General features: G+C 38.8%; 1 protein-coding gene across 1 annotated transcript; it reads left to right on the top strand.

Moving 5' to 3' along the window:
• The first annotated feature begins 649 nt into the window (after window positions 1-649).
• Window positions 650-12,268, top strand: LOC142466117 (uncharacterized). The gene is made up of 4 exons (XM_075571219.1): window positions 650-695; window positions 2,089-2,166; window positions 2,532-3,368; window positions 12,147-12,268. Exons 3-4 carry the CDS (start codon window positions 2,720-2,722, stop codon window positions 12,266-12,268), a joined length of 771 nt encoding a protein of 256 aa, XP_075427334.1. The 5' UTR covers window positions 650-695; window positions 2,089-2,166; window positions 2,532-2,719.
• Window positions 12,269-12,594: the final 326 nt, after the last annotated feature.

Raw genomic sequence — 12,594 nt, 5'->3', positions numbered from 1 at the left:
TCTGGAGCACTATGACAGTATCTATGGACATTTACTAGGTAAGTGTACCTTTACATTTATTATTCAAATACATGTGATCCTAGGTCATCTGAGTTTTGTTCATATGCAAATATGGGTTCAGAATATCTTTCTATGTTAATTAGTCTGGAAACACAGCTTTTTATCATGCGTTACAAGGACAACTAAACACAGGCGGTCAATTTGCCATAACTGCATACAATATGAATGCAAGCTTGCTTACATGTATAGGTTTAGTAGTGAATGCTCATGTGCTTCACATATTACACCTAAAACAGCATGTTTGCTATCTCTTGGAACAGCTAGCAGTGTAGGAAACTGGTGCTTCTATTATTATTAATTGACCTCATATATTTTATATGTTTTTCAAGGGCGGACAAGTGCATCAAGCAGAAAAGAAATGTGGGACACAATAGTCATTGGTTTCAATGCGTGTGGGAATCATGTCAGGGACAAGCGGAATTGTCACAAGAGATTTGACGATATTAGGTCAAAATTAAAAAGGAAAATACAAGACCAACGCGTGCATGCTACTGGCACTGGAGGTGGGCCGACACCACAACGTCTGATATTAACTCCATTGGAGGAGCTGCTTCGGGCAAAATTACTTCCCGTCGTCGTGAAAGGCTTGGCTGGTGACCGTGATATTGGAATTTATCCCTCACAATTTCCACCAGGTGAGAAATATTACTGTACTAGGCGTGTCGTTGCTTACAGTTATTTTGCATATTTCCGCTGCTTTTTATACTGTCTTCACAATATAAGCATACCTGCATCTATTTATGTATATGTCTGATTCTGTATATATATATCTCAAAATAGACATATATGTTGTAGTCCTACTAAAAGCAGTAACTAATATAGCACGTGCCATTGCGTGGTCATTTACATGTGAATTCCCAAAATGCATTGCTGCAGTGGAAGCAATTGATGGTGGGCGAAGATGGGGAACAACAGGGTAGTACACATGTGTAACACATGCTAATGAGAAATTATTACTAGCTACAGGTACAGAACATAAATATGTATAATATTATTGTGTATTTTATTTATTTTACTCCTACAAACACGACATTACTGCCTATTTGAAGCATGCATCAAATATATTGCATGCAACGGCCTACAAACATCACTTGCACTAACACATCTATAGTTGTTTATGAAAAGGTCCATTTTTGCTTTATGTCATATACAGACAGCATAATGAGGCACACGTAGCATATGTTATGTCATTGTGTTCATAACTTAAACACTGCAGACGACTATTTAGCTCCTCTAACATTGTGTTAAAGCAGCTGCAATTAATATCTCATCACAGCATACACGTCAACAGAGGGGGTGGGGTTCAGCACAAACACAAATTACAGGCTCATCTTAGGGTCAACTTAGTTCACACCATTTTCACCTGTTAGAAGTAATTGAAAGGTGTGGCTGATTAGCCTTTTTGGGGAAGGGAATACCGTTCTTACAACATGACTAGCACAACTGAAGTTAATCACACTCATTTGAAAGCGTAACTCTAGCTACTAAATGCCCCAACAACTCATTAGTTATCAAACCGTACGTCACACATTAGTTCACTCATATCTATAGTTGAACTACTATCAACGACACATTATCACACACTGCATGTCTTGTCTTGTTGAGTGACAGCCACATTCAGGTGTGCCACATCTTCTATTAATGTACCACACATATCCTGTACCAAAAATAAAACTTTTTGCTATATGACCACCTTCATGATAACCATTGTGAATGTTCATCTCATGATACTTATGTACATTATGATACTGATATCACTACACAACATATGATTTTTATGTACAATTTTTATCTATTTATCCTCACGCATTACTGCAGAAACATAGTATGTTGTATGTTAGGGAACTCAAACGTTCTAAGTACACAGGCATGTACATTGTTATTACAACTATTTATGTTCACTTTCAGACACACATTTTCAGTTAAGGAAATGATGCTGTTAGGTACTCATAAATACTGAACATACAATAACTGTTTGTTCAATATTTACACATGTAAATGTAAAACTAATGTTATTGTTATATATAGTTGCCCCTGGAGGACATGTGTCACCTGAGAGGGAACAAGTGTCTTCACCTGGGTCATGCAGCTCAACACACCTAGAAGGTGAGTGTATGAGTTGGTGGCCATATAATATGTGCACTTCTATATGTTATGTTGTCATGTTCATTATTTGTTTTGCACATGTTCTTTAAATAGGATTACTTAGTGTCAGTGAAAATGAAGTGTAAGGCAACATGTATTGTGTTAGTGATGTTAACTATCATGTAGGAGTTGTGAGTTTACAGCAAGTTTTCATTCATTCATATTTCATACTGAGTCCAAACATTATTCGTAAGTCAAGGTAGTTTTTAATGTGAGTTTATAAAACGTATGGAAACATGTTAGTTGTTACTTATGACACAGTATAATTACATAGTAACACAGCAGAGATTAACATGCCATTTAATAATGTGTACATTTATTTTTAGAACATGATGATGAAGATGATGATGATGATGCCACCGCCATAGACACAGAAATACAATCAAGTGAGCATGAAGAGGTTCCAATTGAAACAGTTTTACCGCCAAATCGTCCATCAACTACCACATACGATGCAATTGTAGCTTCTGAGGGAAAAATTGTGGAAGCAGAAAATCGACGCCATTCTGATCTGATGACAGTGCTGGAAAGGATGATTGCACTGCAGGAAGAAACGATATCACAATTGGCACATCTCCACAGAGTCTTCATTGAAGTGCCTAAACAGTTGCAAAAAATCAACACCTCATTCGAAGCATTAGTTGTTCAGCAAACCCAAGCAAATTACTTGAGAATGACTACTGTACCACATTTAAACTTCAACACCTCACAGGCAGGATCTTTACATGCTGGTAATTTTTCACCACATGCATCTGAGCTTCATTCCCCAGGTCCGAATGTTACCGCTCAAGTAGCAGACATTGCTGTGCAGGTTCCTGACGACATCCTACTGCTGCCATCTGTACAAAATCAGGAGCTGACACCTACAAAGGAGGCGACAAAAACAAAACACCACAAGCAGTTACTACTGACCAGTTTTTGGGCACAAACAAAAAAAGACACACATGAAACAGACCAACCATCACTTGTGCAGTGTCTACCAACTTGCTCACATGTGTCAGTGGGCACAAGCCCTGTCGGTGAGTCACTGCCCAAAAGCCCTGTAGGTGAGTCACTGCCCAAAAGCCCTGTAGGTGAACAGTCACTGCCCAAAAGCCCTGTAGGTGAACAGTCACTGCCCAAAAGCCCTGTAGGTGAACAGTCACTGCCCACAAGCCCTGTAGGTGAGTCACTGCCCACAAGCCCTGTAGGTGAGTCACTGGCCACAAGCCCTGCCCGTGAAGTGCCAGAGGCCACTCAAAGTGGCTCTGTTGTGGCTAAAGTTGTTTCAAAACGAAAAAGGAAAATACAAGAGACAACAAGCAGGCCTGTTACACGCTCTCAAAAGGAACAAAAAAAATAAATGTTATAATTCACTAAATATGTCTTTGGCCTTGTTTTGTTGACTTCAGATTATCTAATTAATATTGTATGTATGCTGAAGACTGTGTTGTTTCCAAACTTTCAAGTATGTTCTTGTACACGTGAACTTCTGGAAATTTTACCAGTCCTAATTAATTAATAGTGTTATTAATATTGATGTATGAATCATGTATTCAGTAATGGTCCACCAGGAGCCAGTTGCTAAGTTTAGAGAAGCTGCCATTGACTTTGCAGCAAAACATTGCATTTGGGTGTGTTACTTGATTTAATCATTGCATGTGCATATTATTCACATGCAATTTAAAAAACACCTATTTAACTGCAAACATCTTTCTTGTACGTGTACAGTAGGATTTTGTGTTAAATATTACTTACCTTTGATGGCCATTGTAATGTTGTCCTTTAATCATTTATGTGTTCTTGTTTCAAGAACATCTCTGAATTTATACTAATATATATGTAGTATGTATGGATATATGCACACACACACACACACACACACAGTGTGTGTGTGTGTGTGTGTGTGTGTGTGTGTGTGTGTGTGTGTGTGTGTGTGTGTGTGTGTGTGTGTGTGTGTGTGTGTGTGTGTATGTGTGTGTGTGTGTGTGTGTGTGTGTGTGTGTGTGTGTGTGTGTATATATATATAGTACTATCTAAACTGGTATATATGTATTTACCAAAAACATACACTTCATGCTTCCTTGTGAAAACACACTATTTTAAGAATACAGGCCTAATGTTTGAGAACTATACTAACTGTGAGCCTATAACAGTATTGGCCTAAAACAAATGTTTATACTTAATTCACTCATGTTTAACACCATTTGAATAGGTTGCATACAAGGCCTACTTACTGCCATCAATATGTTGTGTGTACTCCTGCATTATATATATAAATATATATATATATATATATATATATATATATATATATATATTTATGAGAGAGATATATTTATAGATATATATACAGACGTACTTCAACTGATGCAGACAGGGAGTTAACCAGACTTTCAAATACACACAGAAATTTATGTGGAAAAAAAAACATTTCCTTTTGCAGGTGTCTGTGTATTTCATGATATGGCTGTGTAAGCACTATTTTCACACAGTGCTCTATTTTATTTTTCAAGAAACCACAATGTTACTTAATTAAAAGTCTCGGAATGTTATGAGAAACGAGATAAAAAAGATACATGTTTGTCAGACAAACGGCTATCAGAAACCACAAACGTTCAACCAATTACACTGGCGACACACTTTATTCGAGCTCGGCTAGTCCCACGAATTCGGGTATACCCGGGTGTATTGAGGTTTGTGACTGTTTTCTGCCCGAGTGCATTGAGGTATTTTCCAGGCAGGGATTGAAGCATTTTATTCCCGCTGGCTGCAATACTGCACAGTATATATATATATACTGCATTACAATTCATGAATTTATGCCATCTGGTAGACACGCGAAGCATTGCAGCCTATTAAATCCTAATCATTATCATTTAACAGATCAGCCGCCCGTCAGCCAGGCATGAACCCAGGCTGGGAAGGCAAACGCAACGGGGCTTGTCAGAGGTGAGGAGCGGCGCATTCCAGGTATCTGCCAGGTACATACTGGGTATTTGCTCGAATAAAGTGTGTCGGTGCAGTAATTCAACATATCCAATTGGAGCTTCAAAAAAAGGAGTAAGAGTTGATACTTTTTATGACCTTGAAAACGAAACACAGCAAATTGTTATGCATTGACCACTTTCATTCTTATGAGCAAAGAACAGAGACCTGCACACTTTTTTTCTGTTAATCTGCAATGGCTGATGAATTCGTAACGACTATGAATCCGCAAAGAGGGTATAAATTCATGATAGCAGAAGCGATTTTGTCCACTTGCGGACACAAAGCTAACACACGTCAAATCTATGATTTGATTAGAGCCAAATATCCTTATTACCAAGAACGTGGGCATGCGCGCAATTTTAATTCCTCAGTAAGATTCACTTTATCAACTAATGAGTGTTTTGAACGTGTGCAGGATAAGCTAGAAGACAGGTATGGTTTCTGGAAGATTGCCAAGGATAAACATTTCACCGTGAAAGAGGGCACACATATTGTGCTTAATGGCATATTTATTCCTAATGCCAATAGCAATGGATCCGCTACTACTGTTCCGTGTGAATCGATACCTGCTGCAATATCTGCACCCTCCATTCCTGAAAGCCACATTGTACAAGAACATAACTACTATGATTATGTACCAAGCCTTTCAGCTGAAAATGCATTGGAATGGGTACCCGAAGAAATGAACCTACCTCCGGACCAATTGTTTAAAGAAAGCAGTGGCGATTCCTATGAGCGCTTCATGGAGGAGATGTGTGTCATACTGGATTCAGCGTTTGGGTCAAGCGTGGATGAAAATGCCTTGCATTTCTGGAGCGAACAGTTGCAGGCAGACGAAGAGTTAATTCTAGAAGAATGGTAAATATAACAATCGTTATGCGTTGACTCTGCGTTTACATTTTTTTTTTTTTGTAACCACCATTTTCACTTTCAATGCGTGGATACAGCGTAACATTGCACACAGCATAACATGTAGCGATCACAAACAAATTGTTTCCTAATACAATATAGTAGAACCTGAAAGAGTAGTACACATTGCTGACGGAATAAATATATGTACTTTCCTATCCCTTTAAACATATTAGCAACATTTTACCATAACTCTAACACATACCTGTTTGGTTATCATGCAACATCTACAAAATAAAAAAACCGGGTCCACCACGTATGACGTGGGACCCTTGTCATGGCCCAAGGCGTCCTTAAAAAGGATTACGGATGTAAGTCCCGCCCCCAAGCCATGTGCGCGCCTCAAAGCCTATTGGCTGTCTTGTTTTGTTATAGTAACGGTAACTGCAGTGTGTCATACAGTGGGGGCGTACACTGGGCGTTAGCCGAATGTTAATTGAGTGGGAGGAGTGTTAGCGTGCGTTTCACGTTGGCTTAACATGACGTCACACGTATTGCATTTGCGCATTTTGTTATCGGCCGTGCTTTCTGTCCAAACACGTCTGTTTAAAAAGGATACAGATGTACTCGTTCAGAACGAATGTAGTTTCGTCTTCATTGCAGTTGAAATAAAGATTTTATGTTTACTGGTATTTTCAACATGTATTGAACGCACAACGTACGCATTGTTTTGCGCATGCGCTAACAGTTAGTCGACCCAAGCGTGAAGTGCGTGCGCACACTAAGATGTGCGCGCACATTTTAGTATACAGCCAACGTTCACTTCATATACTTAGTTATGCCTGCTACAAATTTAAAGAAAAATTACATACTGATGTACAATTGTACTTCTAACATATAAGTGACTGACGTGTGTATGTACACAATCATATAGAGCTGTGTAACGCGTTGTCACGGATACATATATAGTAAGGTGCCATCTTTGACCATCATGTGTTTGATGTATTTCAGAGATGTCGGGGAAGATACAATCGGATCAATGTATGATTTCAGAAGAGTCTACCTTTATATGAGATGATTGTGAGGAGGAGCCACCGACTACTATACTACATATGGAACTAATTTTATATTGCTTGCAGCGCTTATTAACAAACAATTAAAAATGTGATACCCTTATGCCTATATTGCATAAGCACTTAATTAACATAATGATGTTGCAAAAGAGTGCCTCATGAATTTTTCTTGAGTGTTCTTTAATTACTACTAGCATTTTATGGCATGGTGTGTTTTATATATAACAACCATTCCCACTCTGCTAACACATTTGTGTATTCTATTGTGTAATGGAACGTATGACTGTCGAAACTATGTAACAATAATAATAATTATAATATGAGCATGTTCATGTATAGCGCTGCTAGTTGTACGCAGCGCTTTACAGACACATTTTTCAGGCTGAGGTCCCTGGCCCGTGGAAGTTACAATTTATTTTTTGCCGCCTGAGGCACAGGGAGATAAAGTGACTTGCCCAAGGTCACAAGGAGCCGACACCGGGAATTCAACCAGACTCCCCTGCTTCAAACTCTCAGTGCCAGTGTGTGTCTTTACTCACTGAGCCACTCCTTCTCCCAATGTAAAGGACACTTACAACCAACTAGCCATTTATTGTTAAAAATCTCTTGTTACATGGGTATGTTGATAAAATGGTTTGGGACTGTAGCAAATAATGTTATTGGCCAGATGTTGTGGTCCCCTACAATGCATGATGTTCTGAATATGACATCAACATCATGTAATGAAGTACGTTTCTGTGTATATTTCATTAACCTAACTAACTATAGTTTACTGTGTTTATTAAACGTTCTAAAAATAAATAGTATAGTCAATATGATGATATAAGCTACCATAATAAAGCTGCTGTTATCATTTGTCGGTGTTATACATGGATCCTACACAAATTGATACAGACACAAACAGTTGTCTTAAAAAGTGTGTCTATGCTAATGTGCACGTGATTGACGTTACAATTGTGAGAATACTTGATAATTATCATCATGATAATGATGAAGTGACGTGATTGACATTCCAAAAATATTACCAACATTGTCATATTGGGAAATTAGAAATGCTAAATGACAGTAACATTTGCGACAAAATTGTGGTTTCTGTTAACAGTTTTACACTTGGTACATGTAGGACACATCCACACACATGTGACTTATACATACACATGTCACAAATTTAAAATAATGTTGACTATTAATTCCTAGCATTAATAAACACCTACATTGCTAAATATAAGATGTAGTACGCATTGTTGTGATTACAGGCATTCATGCATGGAGTGTTATGATCAGTCAATTTCATCCGTGATGAATGATCTCCCGTAAGTAAACAAATAAGTACAGTTATCCCCTTTTCTCCAAACACCTCTATATTACATTAATGGAATTTATAAGGAAACATACATAAAATGTGATGAAATGTGAGTAATCATTTTCTAATACAATGCACATGAAACCTCAAGAGTAGCTAAATGCATATACATGATACAGAAAGTACATGTATGTTACATTTGTGTTTAAACCAATATGTAGGGTTTTTACTTCAAATAATTATAGGAAGATTGAGGTAGGCACATCTTATGAGAGATGTCAGCAAATATACATACCATGATCAGTCATACTGGAGATATACCTATAATGCAAATGAACAATATATAAATTGCAAACATTGACATGCCATCTTCAGTACCGTAAACAACACAGCAAAGTGTGTATTTGGTGTTAAATGTGCAACACCATGTATATTTAATCACATTCAAAATGTAAATCAGCCTGGTGTACACATCATATGGATGTACATGTTACACTGCACCAATAACATTGTATGTAAGCATACTAGAAGCATGAATGAGTATGGGCATAATATGTGTATTGTCTTAGCATAAGGAACAACACAATGCTAAAATATTAGTGCTTTATTACCCCAGTTGTATTCACATACACACAACTAAAGTACAATTGAAGAGGGATTATATAACCTGTGCAACAATAACATACCGGTGCCACATCCCTTTGTGCACACAGCAGAGAAAAGAAAGGTGTGCAACCCATATTCATCTGTGTCCTACCAGAAGGGTATATAAAAAAACATTATTGTTAAGATAACATAATTTAACTATAAAAGTAGAACTTGGAACATATATGTTTTTACTTACAAGAAAAAAAAGAATTGATGAGATTCTGGCGTGTCTGGCCACCACTGGCTGTTTGTTCATTTTCAGCAGCTACATGGGTGGGATGCTCGTCTACCAAAGGCTCAGCTAGGTCTGATTGTACATTGTGCCTGAGTGCAACATTGTGCAAAATGCAACAGGCAAGGATAATATCAGACACTTTTTGAGGCTTGTATAGAAGAGCCCCACCAGTTCTGTCCAGACACCTAAATCTGGTCTTGAGTAGGCCAAATGTCCTCTCTATAACAGATCTTGTAGATATATGGGCTGCATTGTACCTCTCCTCTGCTTCAGTTTGAGGGTTTAGCACCGGAGTCAAGAGCCACGGCCTAATTCCGTATCCTGGGTCACCTATAATGAATGGAGCACACATAAGCTGACATTAGTGATCAAATTGTACAATGCCAACATTCCTAAATAAAAATGTGTTTTGTGTTAGAACATGTAAATCTGTACTCACCCAGCAGCCAACCATGTTCAAAATGTCCCTCTTCGAACGCATGGAAGACTGAAGAGTTCCTCAGGATAGAGGAATCGTGACTGGAACCAGGGAATTTGGGTACCACATGCATTATCCTCATCGTCGCATCACATACCACCTGTACATTGAGTGAATGGTAGTGCTTACGATTGCGGTACACATGCTCACTCTGACTAGGTGCAATCAAAGCAACATGTGTGCAATCGATTGCACCCAGCACACATGGTATCCCTGCTATATTATAAAAGCCAGTCCTGACTTCCAGCCACTCTGTCGCCTCTGTAGGAAAATGAATATAATTCCTAGCGCGCCTATTGAGTGCATAGAGAAACTGGGTAAAGGCCCGCGAGAATATAGATTGCGAGACCCCGCCCACTATGCCCACAGTTGTCTGGTATGACGCGGAAGCAAGATAATGTAATGAGCACAGCATTTTAACAAGCCCAGGGACTGCACGACCTCTGGCTGTGAAAAAATCTAAATCTCCCCTTATCTCCTCATAAAGAGATAAGATTGCTGCTGAACTCAAACGATAGCGACTTACAATCTCCTCCTCACTCATCCCATCTAACAGGGTTCTCTCCCTGTACAGACGCGGACGAGGCACAACTTGTCTCCTCTGTCTTCTCCTCTGATCTCCTGTCCCTCTACCTTTCCCTCGGCCTGTCCCTCTCCCTGTCCCTGTCGTATCCACGTGACTGTCCCTGTCACTGTCCCTCGGTCTGTCCCTCCCTTGCCCTATATCATTCTCTTGATCATCAAGCATGTCATAGAAAAGAATGTTCCTCCGTCTCCTAAACAATCGCAACATTTTGAAATGAGTAGCTGTGAATGAGCAGGTAATGGGCGTCCTTTAAATAGGTATGTGATGATGTCAGGTGACATAGTAAAATGCAAGGTGTTACATTAACATAATAAAGTACTTCTGTGGCAAGCTGTGTGCAGTTGTTCTTAGAAGTATTTGTTGTGTGTATTCTGCAGGGAATGATGATATTTGCCAATGATGTGACGTGAAGCTTTGTACAAAGATTGCTTGAAAATAAATAGTGTAATGTGCAATGCATGTAACACTTGTGAACGCAACAGTCAGTCATGTAATTAGACAAAAAGGCTGAGATTGACGTGGGAAAAGTTTGGTGTAACATGTGTAATTAGCCATGTTATTGTCACATGTTGACAACAATGAATAGTCGTGTGCATATGCATGCATTTCTGTAATGTGGATAGTTGCTATAGAATGAGTTTACAAGGTGTCCCAATGATGAATTACTGTACATGTGTGTATAAGTTAGGTTGAAGTGCTTGTAATGCTACGGTTACAATGTAAACATGCAATGTGATTGAGCGTCCAATAAGTGACGTCATGAAAATAGGGAGGACCCAAAACTAGATGTAAACATGAGAAGACAGATGTACATGAACGTTTAAAGATGCGTGACACATTACAAGCATTGTGTAATGTAAAGGAACATGAATATACGGTGTATGTGTGACATGTGTGACATGTGTAACATCATGTAAATAATTGTCGCTCAGTTCAATAAAATGTGTGATATGATGTGAGGTTCTCCTTTAAGAGTTGAGTATAGTATTTTCCCTTGACACATCATCACATGATGAGTAATGTGACCCGCAAATGCTGAAAACATGTAAAAGTAGAATGTTATGCAAATAATACACGTCAGCTGTGACACAATGCAGGGAATGCCCCCACACTGTAATGCAAATGACGTTTGTATTGTGAGCAATGAAACGTAAACAGTACTATACTGTTATACGTCCCCGCTCCATTGACTCCATTGATGTACAGAAGATTTTTTTTTTCTAAGTGCCGTTCTGGCAGCCTTAGCGATCGTTCTCCCCTCCAAACTGCCAACTTTAGTTGGCGGGAGAAATTGGCCATAACATCTCAAATTCGTAGTGCCGATCAGCCCGATAAGCTGATTTTTTTTATTGAATCCAGCCGATTTAAAAAAGTGGCGATCAGTGGCGAAAACAGGCTTATCGGCAGCCGACTGGCCATAACAAAATTATCGGCTCCGAAACCTGCCGAAATCAAGCACTTATCGGCGCTTACTGAATCTCAAACCCAATTTTGGCTATAAAATGCCGAAAAATACCTTATCAACGCTTACTGCATGAGGCCCATAGACTCTATATTTCTGTGGATTTCTATCTGTCTATTATAGATGAGGTTGTTAATACTTACCATTCCCATTCCGAGAGATCCCCTATGATAAAGTGTTAATTGTAAAATTGTAAATATGTATACAGTATGTGACTGCGCAAACAGATAATTGATGTTATGGCTCGAATACATCTAGGCCATGGATACTGGCATAAAGGGATGCAGACAGATCCCCAAGGTTCATTTTTAAGTGATCTCGGAACTGGTTCTGACAGGCCACCCAAACAGGTCCAATATCTATGCACCAAACACAAAACAAGTGGACTCCCAGCAGATGTTTATGGATTGCCCGCAAACAAGTATGGATCAAAAGAACATCCGCTCCAAAAAAAGGTAAGGCGCTCACCAGCAAAGGAGGGTTAAAAACAACTTTAATAAACTACATAAAAAACAAAGAGACGAACAGTGCTAACTACTCTCCCACGCGTTTCACGCCCACTGTGGCGCTTTCTCAAGGAGTTTATGGATTGCCCCCCTGAATTTCAAAAGGTAAATTAAAACTACAGTATGTAGAGATTTCAACATGGTGATGAATCCCAGTTTTGATAGATCTGATGGCGCCCTCTACAATAGGGATTTTATGGATAATTGCATCTCAAGAACATTTAGTCAAATAATATATTTTTTTTAAAAACAATCTCTCATGAGAGATTAATTATCTCT

Source organism: Ascaphus truei, chromosome 1 (assembly GCF_040206685.1).
Source record: "Ascaphus truei isolate aAscTru1 chromosome 1, aAscTru1.hap1, whole genome shotgun sequence".
NCBI classification, from domain to species: Eukaryota; Metazoa; Chordata; class Amphibia; order Anura; family Ascaphidae; genus Ascaphus; species Ascaphus truei.
The sequence above is the reverse complement of the archived record's forward strand: the minus strand, read 5'-3'. Positions and strand labels throughout refer to the sequence as shown.

Bases quoted from the DNA above. Each gene is read 5' to 3' on its own strand.
- LOC142466117 (XM_075571219.1), top strand. From the start codon at position 2,720: ATGACAGTGCTGGAAAGGATGATTGCACTGCAGGAAGAAACGATATCA. The intron at 3,369-12,146 runs GTGAGTCACTGC...TGGTTCTGACAG, and splicing joins ACTGCCCACAAGCCCTGTAG to GCCACCCAAACAGGTCCAAT.